Below are 23,046 nucleotides of genomic sequence, written 5' to 3'. Positions count from 1 at the left end.
CATGATAATTTATTCATTTATTCCTTATAAAAAAATTAAATATATATATATATAATGAATATAAACAATATATAATTTACGTAAAAAAATGTTAGTAGTATTTTAAGAAAAGGTAAAATTTTTTTAAGTATTTAAAGTTTTCAAAACTTAAATATTATTTAACTCATTAATTTAATGAATTACAAAATATAATTTTTTAAAATGTTATTTTAAAAAAATACAAATTTATAATTTTTAACTTAAAAAATCCTTTTTATAGGCTAATATAAAGAGTGAATAATAATAATAATAATAATAATAATAATAATAATAATAATAATAATAATAATGAGGAAAGAAGAAATATAGTAAAGAAAAAAAAAAAGGTAGAAACGGCGTCGTATTAATAACTGAAAATTGAAAATGGTGAAAACAACAAAAGTTTTCCATATTCCAATATAAGTACGAATTCTGAGATTACATTCACCATTAGCGCCGATCTCTTTTTCAAGCTTTAACAAAATAAAAACATCCTCAGCAAGCAGCTCGCAAGATCCGATCAGATCCGTTCAAATCCCCTTTCCCTTCCTCCTTCCCTTCTCTCTCGTTGAGCTGCTTCTCTGCTTTCCCTCTCTCTCTGGCTCTCTCTGCTCTGGCTGCGTTTATGCATGCCTATATCGACCCGAATCGTCCTCCAGCTCTAATTGCGCAGAATTCAAGCTCGATTCCGTTGTTTGGCGGCAAAGTTCTCTAGAGCAGCTCTCCAATTTCACTCAAAATTACGGCTTTTGTTCTAATTCGGGGGTGGAAATGCTTCAGATCGTGACCTAGGGTTCGTAAAGGTGCTGCCTTTACCTTCAATTGCATGAAGATTTGGTGCTGCCTATGCTTCACTTTCGAAGACGAAGAAGCACCATTGAAGGGTAATAACGTTCAGGATAAAGCCATGAGGGAGGGCATTTTTGAGAATGACAAAGACCCTGAGAGCAACATTGGGAATAACGCTGAGGACGCTGAGGAAGCTGCAGCGACGAGATTAGCGCTTGCATTGACTGACAGTAGGGGGGAGCGTGATGATCAGGAACCCTTGAGATTGTTCGAGGATATGAATAGAGCGATGGGTGGTGGCGGTGCCTATTGGGACGAGGTGGCACCTGCTTTAGACGAGGCGGTGCATGTGTTTGATCCGCTTCCATTGAGGAAGACTCTAATTCGTTTTGCACGGAGAGTCCAGGGAGAGGGTAGTAGTTCCACGGCAGGAGCGGCGGCGGCTGCGACAGCGAGTGGTAACGAGGATTGTGATCGGGATACGCATAATAAGCGAGCCAAAGTTTACTCTGGTTCTCAGTAAGTCTCTTACCCTTCTGGTTTTGACGTGCTTCGATTTCAAATTTCTCGTTTTGTTTAGGAAAGTAGTGCATTGTGGTTTATGGTTGGTTTTCTTGGAGGGTTTTTGGCATTTTGCGAGATTGCAATTAAAATGACAGTTTTGGTGCGTAATTACTAGTGTCATACTTCTCTGCTGATTGCGAAATGCATGCTTGCCTGACACTATTTTTTTTTTTCTTGAGAGTGGGATTCTTATTTGTAAAATTATGGGGGAAGAGGTAAGTTGTCACTTTGGTAAACAATTTCAACTATTTTCTTGTGACACATTTAACAAAATTATATTGTATTAAAAATTGTAATACTGTAGATAGTGGTTAGTTGCAAAAATTGTAAAATCTTCATCATCTGTGTTTTCCCTATCCCTCCAGCGCTTATAGGGTGCAATTTCTGGTTATAAATGCCTCTCTTTTTTCGCTCTTCACAATGCCTGGATCTTTTGACCTTCACAAAAAATTCTGCTCTAGAGTAGCTTCTTCTTGATATTATAAGCTTTAAATTTCAAATTATAACCTCGTTATTTTTATAAATAGCCTTTATCATCTTTATGCGATGTGTAATTAGGATTATGTGATGCTGATGCATATGCTGAGTGGATTCTTTGATAGTATGTGCTTCATCGTTTTGATGGTCGATATTCTTTTATGATTGGAACTTCCTTTCTTCCTCCAGTGATTGTCATTATGTAGCTGCTATGTCTTCAGATGTTGATTCTAGTTCAGCTGACAGAGATTTTAGTTTAAGTGAGAGCTCTTCTGTTCTGTCAAGGAATGAGATTTTTTATCATAATTTCATGTGGAATAACAGCAGCAACGAGAATCCCTGTGACTCTAGTGGTGGGAGAGATGATGGAGATGAGGGTGGCACTTCTAAGTCAGAAGATGTAGAAGTTCGGATGGACCTTACAGATGATTTATTGCATATGGTAAAACGCTTAGATATCTTTTTCTGGCATATATGTATGGTCGCAAGCTTCAGTCTATCTAATCATATTGTCATTTTCTTCCCCAGGTTTTTTCTTTCTTGGACCACATTAATCTCTGTCGAGCTGCAATGGTCTGTAGGCAGTGGCGAGCAGCCAGTGCACATGAAGATTTCTGGAGGTGTCTGAATTTTGAGAGCCGAAACATTTCTGTTGATCAATGTGAGTGTTGATCATTGCCTACTGGTGGATTGTTGCCTTTGTATTGTTTCATTTTATCCACCCAATTGGAGTAAAGAGATTGTAAAACCATAAAGAAGATTTAGTTTGTCTGCCTAAGAAAAGAGATTCTGTTTCAAAAACTTAGCTGAGCCTTGATTTGAATCATTGATTTTCATATCATTTTTTGATGTTACCAAGCTTATGCATGATATGGTTTTTATTTCATTACTGATTGCCTGATTTGAAAATATCAGTGAAATCAGGAAGACTGTTTAGAAGATAAATTTGCAAAATATTGAAGGAAGTTTTAGTCAACATTGGACGGTAAACACTAAATAAGCATGGATTTGGTGAAGGACATGCTATACTAGGATAAAGCATGAGAAAATAATAATTTTGAAAATTTAGGATATGAGACAAGGATTATGTGTTGATTACTTGATTAGTAAATAAATAACAATGGATACATATTGCATGTCAGGTATCATATAGGTGCATGTAAGTTGCGTGAGCATTCATAATTCTGAACTGGAATACACTATAGAAAGCCTGTAGATACTCTTGCTTATGACTCAATGTTTAAGAGATAATGTACCCTAACCATTGTGTATACCTAAGTTTAAGTTGTAAAAGTCAAATATCTCGATATAGGAAGTTCAACATGTTATCAAGTTCCAGTTTCAAGATGTATAGTCAGCCTCAACATGAAATTAAGTCTCAGCTAATTTGACTATGTATATTAGGGTATGCATTTTGTAATTGCCTTCTGAGGAAATATGGTAGGAACTGAGGAGTGTAGGTGTAATCCCATACGAATACGAGACTTAGTAGCATTAATTGTGCTACATAGGTTAAAATTCAGTGGGCCTTCACATGCATGCCAGGAATATTTTTATCTGAAGAAGCATAATTTCTTTGAAAAATTACATTCTTGTAATCTAGTTGAAGATACATATCTATACAACTCTGTTCTGCAGAGCGTTGGAGCTCACAAGTGCATTCTCATTGACCAGGATTTGTTTGCATACTCAAGCACAGTTTTTTTTTTTTTAATAGTTTTAGACATACGAAGGCTCCAATTAGACAAGTAGAGCACATTGGGTTAGAGGTTAGAAAGAAAAGAACGGGTGGACCTAAATTGACTTGGAGGAGAGTGGTACAACATGAACTAGAAGCATTACACATTTCCGAGGATTTAACCTAAATCCGTTTAGAGTGAAGAAAGAGAATTCATATAGTCGACCTCAATAAATTTTTGGGATAAAGGCTTAGTTGAGTTGAGTTCGGTTGTATTAATATGAGGCATGCACTTTCATTATGATGATTATATATGTAATTATGTGAATATATCATGCTTTAAGACATTAATTATCCCTTTGTTTTTGAACAATAATTTGGAAATTGAATTGGTCTCTTGCAATTTGCATTTTCAGTTGAAGACATGTGTCGGAGATACCCAAATGCTACTGAAGTGAATATTCATGGTGCTCCCAACATCCACTTACTTGTTATGAAAGCAGTCTCTTCGTTAAGGTACTTATGCTACCTTGGTGCTTTGTTGTTCTAATCAAGTAATTTTAAGGTGTTAATCTCTGAATTGTTCTCAGAAATCTTGAGGTTTTAACTTTGGGAAGAGGACAACTAGGGGATCCTTTTTTCCATGCCTTAGCAGAGTGTAACATGTTGAAGAGTTTGAATGTCAATGATGCTACTCTGGGTAATGGTGTTCAGGAGATCCCAATAAACCATGATAGATTGCGTCATCTTCAACTTACAAAATGCCGTGTGGTTAGGATATCGGTCAGGTGAAACTTTCAAGTACCAAGGCAAACTCTCATCTCCTGTATTTTTGCTCATTTTCTATGTTGTGCTAAAATATATGTTTTGCAGGTGTCCACAGCTTGAAACTTTGTCTTTGAAGCGCAGCAACATGGCACAGGCAGTACTCAGTTGTCCTCTTTTGCATCTGCTTGATATAGGTTCTTGCCACAAGCTTTCAGATGCAGCAATCCGTTCAGCAGCAACTTCATGTCCTCAGTTGGAGTCTTTAGATATGTCAAATTGTTCATGTGTTAGTGATGAAACTTTACGTGAAATAGCTCTCACATGTGCTAATCTCCATATTCTTAATGCATCATATTGTCCAAACATATCACTTGAGGTCAGTTTTTTTTTGGCTGTAATCGTCTTAATTTGGCTATATGTGGATCTATCCTTTGTTTGACATTCTTCGTTGTGTCTGTTTTGAAGTCTGTAAGACTGCCGATGTTGACAGTTCTGAAGCTTCATAGCTGTGAAGGAATCACATCAGCCTCTATGGCTGCAATATCTCATAGTTATATGTTGGAGGTTCAAATTCTCTTGTTCTGCATATTTTTTTTTGCTTTTCATCCTCTCTAAATAACAGGCGGTGGATGGTAATGTAAATTTATTGCAGGTTTTGGAGCTTGACAATTGCAACCTACTGACTTCAGTGTCCTTGGATCTTCCTCGCCTGCAGAACATACGACTAGTACATTGTCGCAAGTAAGTTTGTTGATCTTCTCATTTTCCCAGGCCTTCCAAATCTCATAAAGTATTCTTTCTTTTTGAGGAGTAAGGGAGTTTTGCTTTTCCATCTTTGTTTACCATTACTTTTAATCATTTCAACTTCCCTGCCAGGTTTGCTGATCTGAACTTACGAAGTATCATGCTATCATCTATAATGGTGTCTAATTGTCCAGCACTCCATTGTATTAATATCACGTCAAACTCGCTTCAAGTATGCCTTACAATTACACAGCTCTATCTTTCTTGTCTCTTCCTGATCATTTGTTGAAGCTTTAATTCTCAAAGAGTTGTATTATGACTTGCAGAAATTAGCATTGCAGAAACAAGAAAACCTCACAACTTTGGCATTACAATGCCAATGTTTGCAAGAAGTAGACCTCACAGATTGTGAATCTCTAACAAATTCTGTTTGCGAAGTTTTTAGTGATGGCGGGGGGTGCCCTATGCTAAAAACATTGGTTCTTGATAATTGTGAGGTTGGTAAATGTCCTTTGCTGAAATCATTCCTGTTCAGTTTTTTGTATTTCTGATTTCATGAAACGTGCTTGTGCTTGGTGAACAGTAAATGGGCAATGATTTTTTTTTCCTTGACACAGTATTGCTTTTACTATTATCTCAAGCATGTTTTGTTGTTGAGTATGGTTTCCACGCAAAGTGGATGCTTGCTAATGGTGTTGTTATTTTGTTGGACTTCAAATTTTTTCCACTTTTGATATTTTCTTTCTTTTATTAAAAAGAATTAGTAGCGAATCCCCTTGTGTGAGATTCTTATCCTTGTTGTTTTCTCAATCACCAATGCTATCAATGGAGCTCAACTGGGCTTTAAACATGTAATTGCTGCTGACTCACTGCCAATACCAACAATCCAGTCTATAGAATTAGGGATTAGACTTTGCTAATGGTGTTGTAATTTTGTTGGATGTCAAATTTTTTCCACTTTCTATATTTTCTTTCTTTTATTAAAAAGAATTAGTAGCCAATCCCCTTGTGTGGGATTCTTATACATGTTGGTTTCTCAATCACCAATGCTATAGATGGAGCTCAATTGGGGCTTTAGAGTTAGACATGTAATTGCAGCCGACTTACCCTGATACCAACAATCCAGTCTATAGAATTAGGGATTAGACTTTATCATATGGAGAAAGAGTGTATTCAACTTGATCACTGCAAATTTTAGGTTTTCAGAATTCAGGAAAGAATTAATTTGAAGATATTTGAAGATTAGGTGAGGGAAGACGAGGATGGAAGGTTCTGGCAGGAACTTCACTGAGTATGGGGTCAGTAATACTTGCAAATAAATTGTATTTGCTGTTGGTAACTTTATGAAATGTTTAAATTCCCTAATGATATTCACTTCTAAATGCCACAGTTTTGAGCCATTGGTACTTTAAGCATTCTGGTTTATTGCTTTCTGATGTTAACGTCTCAATTCTCTTTAATGATTCATGGTGATTTATGGTGGTTGAAATTGATTTTCCCATTTAACTAATATAACAATTTAAACCTTTTCAGAACTTGACGGCCGTGCAATTCTGCAGTACCTCTTTAGTGAGTCTTTCCCTAGTTGGTTGCCGTGCTATTACTTCTCTTGAACTGACATGCCCTCGTCTTGAGAAACTTTGTCTGGATGGTTCTGATCACCTTGAGAGAGCATCATTTTCCCTTGTGAGTGACTGTCATTGCTGCCTATTCTACTTTATCTGTGTGATATTCTCAATATGTGTTGTAAACATCAATTATAAACAGGATTTTGATCTCCCCCTTTTAGGTTGCTCTTCAGTCACTGAATTTGGGAATTTGTCCCAAATTAAATATACTTAATATTGAAGCACCATATATGGTGTCACTTGAGTTGAAAGGATGTGGTGTGTTGTCTGAAGCAACGATCAACTGTCCTCTTCTAACATCTCTGGATGCTTCCTTCTGTAGGTAATGTATCCTTTGTTGCCTTCATTAGTATTTTGGTTAGCCCTTCTTGGGTCTTATAGTTGATATTTTCCTGATGTATATGTGCAGCCAACTTAAGGATGACTGCTTGTCAGCAACAACTGCGTCCTGCCCATTGATTGAGTCATTAATATTGATGTCTTGCCCATCTGTTGGTTCTGATGGACTTTACTCTTTGCGCTGGCTTAAACATCTGACTCTGCTAGATTTGTCGTATACTTTCTTGATAAATCTGCAGCCAGTTTTTGAGTCTTGTTTACAACTGAAGGTAAGTAAATTATTGTGGTTACTTTTGACTCTTCACTCTATCTGAAGTACCAAAGTTGGATAAGGATTTGTGGACGTGGATATGAATAGAGGGGAAAATCTATGAAGGTTTTGTCTGTGAAGTGGGAGATTTCATTTTTTTATCAAATAATTGATTTTATGTCTAATTCAGTGACTATGTTTCCTTCATTTTTCATGCTTCTGTTTATTTCCTAATTCCTTGGTTCAGAGTGAAATTTGTGAAATTGGAAGCCTTTAATGTTGATACTCATTTATCTCGACCTTGAAGGTATTAAAATTGCAAGCTTGCAAGTATCTTAATGACACGTCATTGGAGCCTCTTTACATTGAAGGTGCTCTGCCAGTGCTTCAGGAGTTGGACTTGTCTTATGGGACCCTCTGTCAGTCTGCAATAGAGGAGCTTCTTGCTTGCTGTACTCATCTGACTCATTTGAGCTTGAATGGCTGTGTGAATATGCATGACCTGAATTGGGGATATAGTGGAGGTCAGCTTTCTGAGTTGCCAAGTGTATATAATTCATCTGCTCTGCTTTCCGACGAGAATATCCATGAGCCAATTGAGCAGGCAAACCGTTTGCTACAGAACCTCAATTGTGTGGGTTGTCCAAATATTAGGAAAGTTCTCATTCCACCAATGGCACGATGTTTCCATTTGTTGTCACTAAACCTGTCTTTATCTGCCAATTTGAAGGAAGTTGATGTTGCTTGTTTTAATTTGTGTTTTCTTAATTTGAGGTATGCTTTAATTTTTTTCTTGACATATTTTATATTTTATTTATTTATTTTTCTTTTCTATTCTAATGTCTTTTTCTTTGTATACTTTTCAGTAATTGTTGCGCTTTGGAGGTGTTGAAGCTTGAGTGCCCAAGACTGACAAGTCTCTTTCTCCAGGTATGTGCTTGATTTCTATCCCTGATTGAATACCCAATCACCGTCTTGGTACAGCTCAGCTGGATGGGGCAAAGGAAAGAATAGTGGGATATCCATCTTTGGGTTGTATAATGCAGGAAGGAAGTTCTATTTTTGGATTTTGATAACTGCCACGTCTAATATGCTAGTAAATCAGATTTGCTAGTATTAATTCTGCTGGCAGCTGTTGCTAGTTCTTTAGAAGTATATCCAGGACTACTTAGGAAGGCGCAAGAGCTTATTTTTTCTGAGGCATGCCCAGGAAAGGCGGGCATTGTTTGACTGTGGTTTTGCATTTATTTCTCTTCTTGGATTTATCTCCTTTTCTTACCCTTCTCCAAAAGTGTGCATTCTTTTTGGATTAACTATTGTTTTATCCTTTGGGTCTGGGTGAAGGTAGACTGCTTTATGAAATAGTGTTTTATGAATATTTGTTTTAATGGGCTTGCAGTCTTGTAACATTGATGAGGAAGACGTAGAAGCTGCCATATCTCGATGTAGCATGCTGGAGACTCTGGATGTGCGTTTTTGTCCTAAGGTGAACATCTTTTTGGTCTCAATAGCTCCCACCTTGTTGAAAATCACTATACTTTTGTGTTAAATGCAGAGTGTAGATCTTATCTCTTTGCTTTGTTTTTACTTGCCATATTTTGTACTAGTTGTATTGATCACACAATGTGTAATTGAAATTAATTGATTTTAGCATGTCAACTGTCAGATATGCTCAATAAGCATGGGGAGATTGCGCTCAGCATGCCCGAGTTTGAAGCGTGTCTTTAGCAGCTTCTCACCTCCATGATGTGAATAAAGAATTTTGTCTGATTTTTCCAATGGTGATTCACTTTGAGGTGAAGCGGCGACTTTTATTTGGTGTGCTATCATCTGTTTATCTATTGTAAATGTCCTGCTGTCTTGTTGATGTCTGTTTTGGTATATAGGCACTTGATGTGGTAGCTGTCTTGATGTAACAATACAATAAACGGTCTATATTTTCTATATTAATCATTATTTTTGTTTGTTTATAATATATTATTAAGATTTTGAGGGTGAGACTTTTTACCGGCATTTCCCATATATTTTGGTAAATATAGTTAAGTGTAAATTGCATAGCTTGTTTCGTTGGTTTAACTTCTGTGCTTCTGTAACATCCGAATTTTTATGTTCTGCGTAAAAATTTAAAGACTTTATTTAGAGTTTTTTCTGAATTTTGTCATGGAGTTTTTTTTTTTTAAATAGATTTTTCATGTTTTAAATATTATTTTAGACTTATTGAGATTTTTTTTGATATTTATTTTGGGGTTGGGGGGAAGTTGTTTAAATTGAACCAAAAATTGTGAGCCAATACCTTACCTTTCTTTTCCTCTCCTACCTCCCTACGAGCTGCGTAGTACCCCTATACCCCTTTCATTTCTCTTTCTTCTGTGGCCACTAACCTTCGATTATACCTCCTTAGTCTTTGCCATTGCAGGTGAGCTCAACCAGCGCCATTGGTGGCCTTCCACGTTAGGAAAAACGCTCCTTGACGCCAAGAAATGCATAGTCTCGATTTCGATTTTTAGGTTGGATCTCCCTCCGGCTACTTCAACTGGAGGGAGCTCTTGGGCTCCGCAGGTTCCTCTTGTTACGGGTTTCAAGTCATATCAATTTTGCCCGTCGTCGTTTTAATATGAAATTTGAGGTTATCAGCGTATTCGACGCGTCAAGAGCTTCGAATACAGATGGACATTTTTTCATGGAATATCATTACGACTCATGATTTTCGTGATGATATTTCAGGCTTTCTTTAATTAAATAAAAATAAACGCTTGATTTGTTGTGGACTAAGTTTTGAGGTTTTCTTTTGAGTCACACCCATGTCACGGAGACGCAGACAGCAACTCCACGAGGAGGGAAACCTACCTTGAATCCGACGTCCACTCCAGATCGAGGACTATAATTTATTTTTCTTCTTTTAGTTCTTGCTCTTTCGCTCTTTTAAGGCTTTTTTTTTTTTTTTTCTTTCCCGCTGTAACTTTGTTCTTCTTGCGCCTTTCTCTGGGCTTTTCTCCAAAAAGGTGATAAATAAATAAAAAATTACAAAAAAGGGTGACTTGAGATATATTTACTAAAAGGGAAGTGAATTTAGATGATGTAGAGTAATCGTTAAAATAAACAAAAAAAAAAAAGGGGTAGTTGGAGGCTACTAAAGCAACGTCAAATTACTTTTTTTTTTCTTTAAAAATATGAATTAATTATTTTGAAGTCTTTAAAAAAAAAATTTTATTATTAATTATCCATATATTTTATAAAATAATCTTAAATATTATAACTATTTAGAAATAAATCTTTATATTTTTTTAATTAATAAACACAAGGATTAATTTATAAAATTAAAATTTTAATATTTATTATATATAAAAATTTTGAAAATTATACATAAAATTAATAACTACATACTATAAAAAATTTAAAAATATAAATATTATTTATATGTAAAAGAATATTAATATTTATTTAGCAAATTAATAAAATTAGTATGGTGCATGAATTATATTAAATATTTTATAAATATTTGAAAATTATTAGTATTTGGTATCTATTAAATTAATAAAATATTAAATTATAATAATTGTTATTAATATAAATGGATAAAACATATATATATATATATATATGAATAATTAATTTTTGAAATAAATTAATTAAAATAAATGAAATAATTTATACATAATATTTCTCAAATATAAAATTAAAAAAATTAAAAAAATTAAAAAATAATATAAGTAATGTATAAATATTTTAGTAAAAATACATTTACTTGGTGAGAATACAAAGGAGAAAATAAACAAAATAAAGTGAAAAAAAAAAAAATCAAGTGCCACAATTCTGTTGTTTTCTTTATGCTACAAGATGCAAAGCACTATCCCGCTTGCTATGTCAATGATGTTGCAAATATGTTGAAATTATTTGTCTAAATTTTTATATTTTTATTTAAATTCGTCGATAACTGATTTTTTACACTAATTATTTCACTTTTGTCTATTTGTTCAAAAAAGAATAATTGTGTCTTAAAATATATATGAAGATAATTAATGCATATATTTGTTTATTTTATTTATATTTATTATCTAATTATCAACTTTTTTTCCTTCGTCTAATTCATTGAATAATAATTATTAAAGGCTATTTATTATAAACTAATGATGAAAATTTTATCTACATTATATATAAATATATGAATGGGAATATTTGTTTTGCCTAAATTATCCTTTATTCTTAAAATTAATTATAATTATATTTTTATTATTTAAATTAATTTTAAAATTTATATAAATTTAAAAATCCTAATTTAGACTTTATATAAATTTAAAATTGTTAATCCTACTTATACTTAATTTTTATTAAATATAAAATTTTATAAAAAATAATTATATCTTTATTATTTAAATTAATTTTAAAATTTGTATAAATTTAAAATTTTTAATTTTAGAATTCATATAAATTTAAAATTATTGATTTTACTTATTCTTAACTTCAATTAAATATAAAATTTTATAAGAAATAATTAATTAAAATAAAAAATTAATAAATAAAAAAGAAAACATATTATTAATCTATCTATTATTTATAGAAATATAAAAAAAATGTATTTATGGCGATAAATAATTAATTTACTGCCAATAATGTATATTAAAGATAATATGTTGCTAATCATGTAAATTCATCGCTAATATTATTTGGTGACAAAAAGATAGGTCGCTAATAATGTTAGTAATTAATACATTCCAAACATTATCATTACTAATTTTTTAGCAATAAAAAATTTGTCGCTAAATCCTTTATGATGCTAGTTCTACAATATACTATATTGTCACTAATAATATCTAACGACGAAATATTTATCACTAAATACTTAATAATTTATTTTTTAAAATTACAATAATTAATATAAATTAAAATTTTAATGTTATTGTAATAATAATTCTACTGACACTAAAAATATATTATAATTTTTAATATAGTAATTTTATACTTATAGTCCTATATAAGTATTATTACTTTTCAAACTAATAAAAATATTCTTAAAAATACTAATAATCTAAATTATTATTTTATATATATTTATTCAATTTTAATTAAAACATGCATGATTAATGTAACAACCCAAAACTTTAAAAATAATAATAATAATAAATTAATTAATTAATTAATTAAAAATTAAATTAAACATTTAAAATTTTAAAATTTTTTCAGAAATGAATCTAGATAACGTATCTGTCTAGGTTTATTCCCAAAATAAATAAATAAAAACAAACCCAAAAAAAAAACCCCCGCCCCCCCCCCCCCCCCCCGTCTCTCCCTCATGCATCTCTCTTTCTCTCATCTCTTCTTTCCCTTTTCTCTACACTTTCCAATCGGTGAGGGGTCAACCATCACTGACCGGCGACCAAGCGGCTTCAGGCGACGCCGGCGAGCCACCAGTCGGCAAATAGCACCGCCAGACGTGGCGGTAAGAGAGGGAGAAGAGAGAGAAATGCGCACAGTGGGCAGTGCCTTCTCGTCGCGATTTCGGCTTCATCCGACTTCCGTTCGAGGCGATTCAGGTGGCGTTGAAAAGCGTATTCCGAGAGCTTTCTTTTGATACCAATTTTGCAGCAAATGGAGGTCGGATGAGTAAGATACGGAGGAGAGAAGTTTCGGATTTTTCAAGTTTTTGGGTCAGATCTAGGACGATCGACTGTTGGATTGACGATCCGAGACCACCTATGGACTGAGGGAGAGGAGAGGAACATGATGGTATAATCAGATCCGGCAAATGTATCTGGCGACCGGCACCGACCACCATGCGCGGTGGTCCAGCGGTGGCTCCGGTGAGCTTTGGGGATGATTCAACTTCCAGATGCTTTCTCATAAATTTTTGAAATTTTTAAGACACAGATAAGCTTCAGACAAGATTATTTTCATTATTTCCCTGTCTGTCGAGCATAAATGCAGTGTTCCTTAAACCTTAAACAGGAAAGATTTGAGAAAAATTCTAAGAAAAATATATGATGAAAGTAAAATTATTTGGAGATATTCTATGGTATTTGTTGAATTTTTTAGTAATTGTAGAATATTTTTGAAAAATATAGATGGATTTTAGTTAGATTTTTAGCATATGGACATATAAGATTATTTGAAATTAAGACATTTTAAATTTTATATTTTTGAATTGGGTCGAATTAAGAATATGTTAGCTGTTGGAAACTTATGAAATTGAGTAATATTCTTGAATAAAATATTCATGGGTGATTAGAAAATTACAATTCATTTTACAATAGCCTTATAATATTATTAAGGACCGCGGGGCAAAATTTTAGAATTTTTAGAGCTTGTTTGGGTGGATTTTTACAAAATGTCAATTATAGGGACTAAAACGTAATTTTTAAGGTTTTGAGTATTGCTTAATTTGGAGGGCCCAGGAGGGGCCATATAATGATGATGAGATATGAGTTGAATTTAGAAGTGTTATTTGAGCCTTTTTGCAAGTTGGATAGGTCCCAGGTATAGGGGAAATTCTGTCGAATTTCCGGCATAAATTAGACTGTCTGTTGCCTCTTTAGAGTTTTATTTTGACTTAGTACTAATAAATTTATAATTTAATTATTAGGTGGTCGATATTAGCTATTTTCCTCCATCCAGCACCCACAATAGTCCTAGGTGTACTGTGAGTAAAATATTAACTTTAATTGTAATTTCGATATTATTATATGTTCCAGTATGCCCATGCATCACTTATATGTATGTATCTATGTAGTTAAACACTAGGCACGTTTTATATTGCATTTATAAATGTTGAAGTGCCATGGATGTTGTTTGTGGTAATTTAGAGCAGTGTGCGTGAGTTGGCGTGCGTGTGGTATGGTGTTGGCTATGGACATGACAGGTAGACACGGCTTGAGATCTTCGCTAGGACCTAGTCCTTCGGGGTAGACACTGCTTGAGTTCTTCGTTGGGACCCCGATTTGGTTTATTAAGCGAAAGTCCGGCTTGAGTTCTTCGCTGGCACAGGTTGGATTAAGATGGCTATATAGGGGATCAGCTCCCATATATGTATTGTTTGATCTTATCGGGTGTGTGAGTGCTCCAAATTATTTTTTTGCTGTTATGATGTGAAAATATTGACGATGTTGCATTTCACTCCACAGGGTGCATTAGCTTTAAATAGCTATAGAGATTACGGTTAAAATTTGTATTTTACTCTCTGAGTCGAACGCTCACTACTGTTCACCATATTTTTCTAGGCTACAGGAGAAGACCTTTTTCAGAATAACCTGTTCCTTTCCTCGCAGGTTATGAAAATAAAAAATTACTTAACTATATTATTATTATCTAAACTTGTAATTTAGAACCCCGCATGTACTAGTAGTAGCATTAAGCCTGTCAGAGATTGAATGAATTTAAGTTTTTGTATTAACAAATGAAAATTTTTATGAGTCTTGAATAGTTTATAAATGATGTAACAAGGTTGAGCTGGACTTCCCTAATTTTAGTTTCGGATAATTGCTGAGCTAAAGTTGGCCCGAAATAAAATTATAACAGTTTAATTTAAATTATTTTATATGCATATTGGGCCTAAATTGTGGGCCTAGTCATGGGTTTGAGAACAGTAAGGCTTACTATGGGCCTCGGGGGCTTTATGCCGGCTCATGTCCTAGTGCCGATCCGGCCCATAGGTTGGGTCGTGACAATTAAATTTATATTTATATTTATATTTTAATGAATAATATATTTATAACATATATAATATAATCTATAATTTATAAAATAAAAATATTTATTAAATATGTTATATAATTTGTAACACCCCAAAATTTTATTAATTATGAGTATTTTTGATATTTAAATTTTATTTAAATTTTAGGAATTTTTTTGAGATTTTTCGGATTTTAAAAATCGGGTTCGATTTTCCGAAAATATAAACTTTGATAATTTTTAAAAATTAATTTAAAGACCACGTGGCAAAACTAAAAATATATTTGGAGTCTACGTATTTTTCTGAATTTTCTGGAATTTTTTCGGAATTTTTGGACCTCGTTTTCGGTCCCGAGGCAGAGTAAAAATTCAAAATTTTGTATTTCGAATCGAACCGACCGAATCGAACCGGCTCCCTTTCCTTTTTCTTCTCCCGCGCGCGTCTCTCTCTTTCCTCTTTCTTTTCTCTCTCTGCCGCTCCGCTCCGGCCAACCGGCCGATCCGGCCACCGATTGGACCGGTCTTGTGTCTAAAATCATCTACTGAGCTTTCCATAGACACCAAGAACGCCAAATCCATCGAGCGGATTGTCCGATTTTTGCTCGGAAGATTTTCGCCATTTCGACTTTTGGGCTAGATTTCTCAAAACCGTGAATCCCACGAAAACCGAGGCTACCAGCACGCTCCACTCGGCGAGCTTCGGGATATTAATTTCAAAATTTTCCGACAACGTTTTTCGGTGGGTCCCACGGAACTTCGCAGTGTAATTTCGAGCATTAAATGAGCTTAGAAAATTCTGAAAAATTTATGTACTAACCCCCGTGTTATGGGCTTCGTGTAGGTATCCTCGATTCGCGGAAATTCGACAGTTGACCGGGTCTGCAAATTTCGGGCCAGACAGACCCGTTACCGGAAAAGTCTCCGAATTGGACCGAGGTTTTGGCTAGCCCCCCATTGTCAGACGTCCCGAGCGCGTTCCCGAAGTCGGAATCGGCAAAGGTAAACCCGAACCTTGCTTTTTCGTAATTTTCTAGTGCTTAAATAGGATTAAAAATCCATAAAATATTCGTGGTAGCTTAGAAAATTACGATTCTTTTTGCAATAGCTTAGTAATATTGCTAAGGACCGTGGGGCAAAGTTTTATAATTTTTAGAGCTTGTTTGGGCAGTTTTTGCAAAAATGATCAATAATAAGGACTAAATTGAAATTTTTCGTATTGTGATGGATGATTGATTTGATGGGCCCAGGAGGGGCTGTGTGATATGATTGAACTGTTGATATATGGATTGTGAATATAGAAGTGCGTTTTTAGCCCTTTTTCAGGTTGGGTAGGTCCTAGGTATAGGGGAGACTCTGCCGGATTTTCGGCACGACTTAGGACGTACTTGATCTTTTTCTTTGTTTGTATTGAGTCAGACTGTATTAAATAATTGTAATATAATTGTCAGGTGAGCTGAACCTTCTTCCTCCGCCACCACAATGAATTTGTCGTCAAGTTTGTGAGTAAAATATTAATTTTAATCGTAATTTCGATATTATTATATGTTCAAGATGCCCATGCATCACTTATATGCATATATTTATGTAGTTAAACTCTAGGCACGAATTATGTTGCATTGATAATTAATGTGCCATGAGTGTTGTTGTGATAATTTGGAGCCGTGCGTTGGCGCGTGTGATGTGGTGTGGACTATGGATAGGACGGGTAGACGCGGCTTGAGTTCTTCGGACCCGGTCCTTCGGGTAGACACGGCTTGAGTTCTTCGGGACCCCGATTTGGTATTTAAGTGGAAGTCCGAAATGAGTTCTTCACGCACCGATTGGATTTAAGAGAGTCAGATAGGGATCAGCTCCCATATACTATGAATGATGTTACAGGGTGTGTGAGTGCTCCAAATTACCTTTTTGATGCAATGATGTGAATATGATGTTAATGTTGCATTTCACTCTACAGTTGCATTAGTTTGAGATAGTTATAGAGATTATAGTTAAGATTGATATTTTACTCTCACAATGAGAGCTCTCTCTCAAAAAAAAATTTTTACAGCGGGGAGGATATTTTGTTTACATTTTACTCCTTCGAGAGACGCTCCTCACTTCAAAAAAAAATTTTACACCACGAGGAGATTTTTTTCGTTTTAACTCGCTTTCTTTTCGCAGTTGTTTATCCATGTTTGTGTAATTTTAATTACTCCTAGAATTTCCGCATGTGTTAGGTATTTGAATTTGAATTTGATGCGTAATACTTTTATCATGTTGGACTGTAAACTTAAATATATTTATGTATGTTTGATGGATTGGATGAGGAGCCGAGCCCCATTTATATTTATGTTGATGAGTATGTGGAGGGTGAGCCGAGCCCCCATGAGTATTTATTGTGTTTAATTTGGGCCCAATGGGCCTCGAGTGGAGTAAATGAACAGTTAAGGCTAGCGCTACGGGCCTCGGGGCTTTAGGGTGGCCTGTGTCTAGTCTTGGTCCATCCATAGGTTGGGTCGTGACATAATTAATATATTAAATAGGTTTAACAATATAAAATTTTAAGATATCAATATAATAAAAATGAAAATTTTTTATAATAATAATACATTAAACTAACAAAAATTAATTTCAAAAATTATTCTATTTTCTAATTTTATAAATAATTTTCTTTCACATATTAGATATGTAATTCATTATACAAGTTAAAATTATTTTAAATTATAAAAAATTAAAATAAGATATGCAAATCAAACTTAAAAAAAAATAAACAATAGAATTTATATGAATTAAATTCAATGAGTTAATTTGTTTTTATTATTAATTAATTTTAATTTTTAAATATTTCTACCTATTTATATTTTTAAAATTTATTATTATTTTTTTATTATATTACATTTAAGTTTATACTTAAGTTAATATTATATGTTAATAATATAACTTTCATAAAAATATAATCGAATAAAAAAATAAATTTTAAATGGATAAATATGTTTATTTATATAATTAATTAAGATGATATTAAAATTAATACTTTAATTTAAATAATTGAATATAGTATTTATATTATCATGATAATATTATATAATATATAAAAAATTAAATCATGAATTTTATAATGAGTATAATGACATGCAAAGCATGTTAAAAAAAAATTAGCATTATTGAATATTAAAACTATATTTAAAATATTTATATATTAATTTTACTATTTTATTTATTTTAATATTTAATTTTATATTTCACAAATATTAATTTAATATGGATAAATCATTTCATTATTTTTAAATAATTTATTTTAATAATTTTTTATTCATATCTTTTTTATTCATTTATATTACTAATATTTATCATAATTTAATATTTTATTAAATTAATAAATACTAAATAATATCAATTTTTAAATATTTATAAAATATTTAATATAATTCATTCACTATATTAATTTTATTAATTTACTCCAATAAATATTAATCAGCTTTTTTCATATAAATAATATTTATTTTAAATTTTTTATATTCTATAATTTATTTTTTTTAATATCTAATAATTATTTAGTCAATACTTGTGCAAATGTGAGTATAGATAAGAGGGTAAAAAAAAGCTAGACAGTACTTAGGAAAGCGTCCAGCAGTGTAATGCTTTTTAGGATAGTGCTCAACTACTTTTTCACGGTACTGTTCAACTACTTTTCCTTCCACTTCAAAGTTTTTTTTTTTATTTATTTTTTATTTTCTGTACGTTAGTATGACTAGCAATCATCTCTCTCTCTACAAGATTGTCAAATTCTCCCTTTTGGTAATTTTTTTTCTAATTTGCCACCTTTTGGAAAAAGGCTTCCTTTCTGCTGCTTGAAAACGTGTGATCTGTCCCTTGTTTTTTTTTTTTAACTTCCTCAGTTCTTGCGCCTCTACTCCTTGAAGTCCTGATCTGGTATGCTTTCTTCTTCTTCTTCTTTCTGCTGTGACATTATTCTTCTTGCTCCTTGAAGACGTGATCTATTTTTTTCCCCTTTTTTCTGTCATGCTGTGAGTTACAAGAATTCAATCATGGACCAATGTTAACCAATTCATTGAGTGACTTGAGCAATTTCTTTTCCCTTCTTTTTTCTTGAAACACAAGAAATCTTAATTGATACGTGCTTAATTGAATGGCTGTAGTTGATGGACTCGGTTTACATTTGTGATGAAAAGCATCGATGGCGCCCAACCTCTCTAATTTGATTTCTGCTCTGTATTGCAATGTTTTTTAGCATGCTTAACCAGTGATCCTATTATTCAGAACAGATCATATAAATGCCTTCAAGCTTTGGTGTAAACTCTCACGTACATCATTTTCCTGCTAAAGAAAATGAACCAGACAAGAAGATACAGCCATAGTTTCTGGCTACGATCATATAGTATAATAGACAATATCATAACAGTGATTCCAGCTTTTTCAGTTCTGGTTCTAAGCTTTCGGGTTCTGGTTCTGGTTCTTCTGAGCTTCTGTAGGCATCTGCAATAGCCTTCCCTTTATCAAAGACATCAGGAGGGACAGTATGGAGGAGGCTGTAAAATAAAAGCTTCTCATAAATACTTAATGCTATAGATACCGACTTGTTACAGATTTGTTAAAGGTGATGGAAAAGAAGTTCTCAACACATCCTGAATACAAGAATTAACGTTACTGTGTTGATTGGATAATCTTAAGGGGAAAAAAAAAAAAAGGGCATTACCTGTCTAGGGCATCAAGGGCAACGCCTATTTTTGCCTTCATTGATTTGACTGAAGCTGCTGGATCATTTCTTGATGCAAGGAGAAGCAAGGAATCCAGTTCTTCCAAGGCTCTATAAAAATGAAAAATGCTATCACTGTCATAAGTGAATTGATCTTTGCTTGCAATTGTATACTTGAATTATTTATACAAGCTTGCCACACGTTCGCCATACATGCCATTTCAATAACTTTTTCCAAATGCACCTTTTTTTTAATGAAAATAAGCAACAGTTTTCAAACTTCTTGTGCCTGGACAGGGTTTCTCCAAACATGATTATGGGTGCAAATCCTAGCGGCACTTATCCTAGGCAGAGAGTATACTTGGTCTGGTAATAGGAAGACCAGATTGCGAGGTACATTAAATTAGAAAGCCACCTCTGTAACAAAATGACACACCTATAATTCTTTTTGGTTTTTACAAGTGGTTGAGAGATTATGGCACATACCTGAGACATTGATCAACATCATTGAAAGCAGTGTTGCCACTTCCAGCATCTGAGGCATATTGCGCTACCTGAAGTTCCGAAGAAAATTTCCAAAGCTCAGGAACTCATGCACACAAAGACTGCCAATAAGCAAATCCAAATGAGAACATGAAATGATGCTTTGGGCATCTTCTATTAAACATAGGCTCACAGATCAGACTGATCATAACAGCAACGATGCAGAACAAAGCATTTGACAAGTAGTAAAAAAGGCATCTGCAGTTTCTTGGTTTATAAACACAATGCCAAGGCCAGTTTTGCTAAACCAGACATCAGATTTCCTTTTAGTGATAAATTTAAAACTTCCATTAAAGTCCCTTGACTAGAAGGACTGCTTTATGTTTCCTAATCAGGAATAAATAAGATGCCAAAAGATACATTTGAGATCATGCTGACAATCAAAGTATAAATAAACATATAACAAACAACGCCTTGGCAAATTAGAAGCTGCACATTGTACTTTTAATGATCAGATTTGTGTAATGAAGGATAATTTAAACAGAATATGACACCAGTAACTTTATTGAAACAAAAATTGAACTTCAGTTATTTTTCAGCAACTTATGGAAATTTAGCTATCAGGCTAAAACTAAATAGCATGGCGAATGAATAGGTGAAATTAATACATTCCAGATCCTCTTTCCTAGAATTGTTGTAGAAGCCTTTCTACTAGCTAAGAGAACATGTTAACATTATTCTTCTCTACAGCCACATCTTGTGTCTGCAATCCAGATAGACAAGATTTTCATATATTTATTAATACACTTTGGAATTTACCAAGATACAAAATATTATGACTAGCAATCAGAAGCAGATCAAATGCTAGGATAGAAAACCACAGAGAACAACATTCCAGAATTCAAGAAAATTCAACTTACTGCACGAATATTTATACGAAGAGACGCTGCAGGACCAGAGCGTAACAGATATCGACAGTTAGCAAACTGGGGTTGATCAACCTCCAAAGTTTTCTCTGTACCAGTAAAAGCACAAATAAAAACATCATGCCAGACTTTCAACATCTTAGAAAAGGCCTAATCGAGCTACATTTCTTGCAAATTTTAAGGATTTTGAAAAAAAAAAAAAAAACTACCTTCAAGCATGTATGAAAACAATGAAGTTTAAGAACTGGAATATAGAGGAATACATCCTGACTGCATTAAGGTAAAATATTTTGTGCAACATCTTGCCATGTAATACAGAACTTGCAAAATTTACTATTAAATCCTACTTGCATGACTTATAAGGAAAATATTTTAGCCAAAAGAGGGAATCACCCAAGTCCTTAATCTGAAACTGGGTCAATATGACAGCAGGAACATAAGCCTCAAGTGGATCAAGCTTTTTCCTGTTAAATAATAAATATATATTCAAAAGGATTAGATAGTTATTCTACATAATAAATAGAGAACTGAAGCATAAACCGAATATGATGAAACTACTATAAATTCAATGTTCTATAAGAAGGTCCTTATATAAGAACAAACAAAACAGTTTTAGGTTAAATATTTGCATCAAATTCTTGCATTCATTATTTCAACTATATATATATATATAATTTAATTGACTTTGCATAAATTTTAATATAGATATTTAATTTAATAACTGTTTGTATTTGTTTTATATAATATCAAACTTATATCAGCTAGAGCCAACCAAATAAGTTGAATGTCCACAGTGCTCAAGGCACTTTGAAGTGCCTGAATTTTGGAGCTTCATGCCATTGGAGGATAATCAATGGTTTTAGAAAATATTGCAACTCCAATAAAAAGATTAACTTAATGGGGAATGCTTCTGCCCCAACAGTTTATTCTGGGAATTAAATTATTGTCCATTTTCTCCATTTGTTCATACCAAAAAAATGAAATTGCAATTAGAATCCTGAAATAGGAACTTTTCAAAATGAGGGAATTCTATATCTGAGACTGAAGAACTAACTTACAATTCGAAACATTCATAATCCTTACTTTTTCACATACTTATCCAAAAAGCTACCTGCAGTTGCATCTGCAAAACAAGATACACTTTGCTTAAACAAGAACAGACATGGAAACTTCCAATTTCATATGTTTTGCTTTCTAAATTAAATGGTAAACAAATCAATGGCTGGAACGGAATCACTCGTACGGTTAGGGACGAGGAAGAGACGCGAGAAGAGGAGAGATATGGAGACCAATCGCCTGCTGCTCTTCCATTTTGGGGTGGACAATGCGCACTTCAATCCAACTAACTTCTTCCTTGGTTTTGCGAAGAGAGGACGATTAAGACAAGGGAAAGCTGAATAATTTAAAGGACTAGAGCTAACGCGCGCAGTGGAGTAGGTTATTGCCATGGCTGCCGCTAGTCGCTAGAGCATATGTTCCAACAGAGGAGTCGTCTCCGGAAGGAGAAAATGGAACAGAGAAAAGGAAGGAACGCCTATCCTTTCTTCTCTGGCCTCTATCTGATCACCGGTTCCTCTCCCAATGACGGATTTGCCCTCAGATTTACTGCTATTTTTCATTTTCTAATAAAAATATTAAGCTCTTGTATAATTAAAATTTAATTATTGATTATACCAACAAATTAGGTTTAATCAATTTATTCTTTTAACAAATTTGGCTTAGTTCAACTTTCAAAAATCATATATCTTAATTTTTGTTGAATTTTTAAAAATAAAATAATTTAATCTAATTTATATATTTCATAATTTAAGATTTTCCCAAAAAATGCTCAATTTTAAAATTTAATTAGTTTTAGCTAAATTTTTTAAATCAAAACTATCAAAAGGAAAAGTTGTTTTTGTCATTTTTGAGATTATCTATTTATCTTAACGAAAAAGAAAAGAAAAAAAATTGAAAAATACAAAGCTTGTGTGGGGATATCACTATAGTTAGGAAATTTATAATATACTTCCAATGAATTAAAA

At 33.3% G+C, this 23,046-nt stretch overlaps 2 protein-coding genes across 5 annotated transcripts; one reads left to right on the top strand and one right to left on the bottom strand.

Moving 5' to 3' along the window:
- Positions 1-448: 448 nt before the first annotated feature.
- Positions 449-9,253, top strand: LOC110662238 (F-box/LRR-repeat protein 15). Of its 4 annotated transcripts, none has more exons than XM_021821154.2 (17): positions 449-1,326; positions 2,173-2,290; positions 2,377-2,509; positions 3,943-4,042; positions 4,117-4,314; positions 4,400-4,670; positions 4,760-4,858; positions 4,947-5,035; positions 5,171-5,270; positions 5,365-5,535; positions 6,572-6,724; positions 6,828-6,988; positions 7,076-7,274; positions 7,563-8,029; positions 8,122-8,185; positions 8,655-8,741; positions 8,907-9,253. In XM_021821154.2, the coding sequence occupies exons 1-17, from the start codon at positions 845-847 to the stop codon at positions 9,000-9,002; spliced, it is 2,988 nt and encodes a 995-aa protein (XP_021676846.2). In that variant the 5' UTR covers positions 449-844; the 3' UTR covers positions 9,003-9,253. The 4 variants fall into 4 exon arrangements, with proteins under 4 accessions (XP_021676846.2, XP_021676844.2, XP_057985802.1 ...); XM_021821152.2 differs by having other exon boundaries at positions 2,038-2,290; XM_058129819.1 differs by having other exon boundaries at positions 450-1,326; positions 8,922-9,253.
- Positions 9,254-19,095: 9,842 nt separating this feature from the next.
- On the bottom strand, positions 19,096-22,593 carry LOC110662239 (uncharacterized). The gene is made up of 7 exons (XM_021821155.2): positions 22,266-22,593; positions 22,106-22,145; positions 21,416-21,486; positions 21,017-21,111; positions 20,100-20,167; positions 19,614-19,724; positions 19,096-19,446 (listed from the first exon to the last, which is right to left on the bottom strand). Exons 1-7 carry the CDS (start codon positions 22,468-22,470, stop codon positions 19,311-19,313), a joined length of 726 nt encoding a protein of 241 aa, XP_021676847.2. The 5' UTR covers positions 22,471-22,593; the 3' UTR covers positions 19,096-19,310.
- Between the last annotated feature and the right edge of the window lie 453 nt (positions 22,594-23,046).

Source organism: Hevea brasiliensis, chromosome 11 (genome assembly GCF_030052815.1).
Source record: "Hevea brasiliensis isolate MT/VB/25A 57/8 chromosome 11, ASM3005281v1, whole genome shotgun sequence".
In the NCBI taxonomy this organism is placed as follows: Eukaryota; Viridiplantae; Streptophyta; class Magnoliopsida; order Malpighiales; family Euphorbiaceae; genus Hevea; species Hevea brasiliensis.
Note: the sequence above shows the minus strand (reverse complement) of the source record. Positions and strands in the feature narration are given on the sequence as shown.

What these genes read in the sequence shown, in the direction of transcription:
- LOC110662239 (XM_021821155.2), bottom strand. Translation starts at nt 22,470, where the DNA reads ATGGCAATAACCTACTCCACTGCGCGCGTTAGCTCTAGTCCTTTAAAT. An exon ending in TTGGATAAGTATGTGAAAAA is followed by an intron (nt 21,487 to 22,105) that starts GTAAGGATTATG and finishes ATTATTTAACAG; the next exon opens with GAAAAAGCTTGATCCACTTG. An exon ending in TTCGTATAAATATTCGTGCA is followed by an intron (nt 20,168 to 21,016) that starts GTAAGTTGAATT and finishes TCGGAACTTCAG; the next exon opens with GTAGCGCAATATGCCTCAGA.
- LOC110662238 (XM_021821152.2), top strand. Translation starts at nt 845, where the DNA reads ATGAAGATTTGGTGCTGCCTATGCTTCACTTTCGAAGACGAAGAAGCA. An exon ending in GTGGTTAGGATATCGGTCAG is followed by an intron (nt 4,315 to 4,399) that starts GTGAAACTTTCA and finishes TATGTTTTGCAG; the next exon opens with GTGTCCACAGCTTGAAACTT. An exon ending in CGACTAGTACATTGTCGCAA is followed by an intron (nt 5,036 to 5,170) that starts GTAAGTTTGTTG and finishes CTTCCCTGCCAG; the next exon opens with GTTTGCTGATCTGAACTTAC.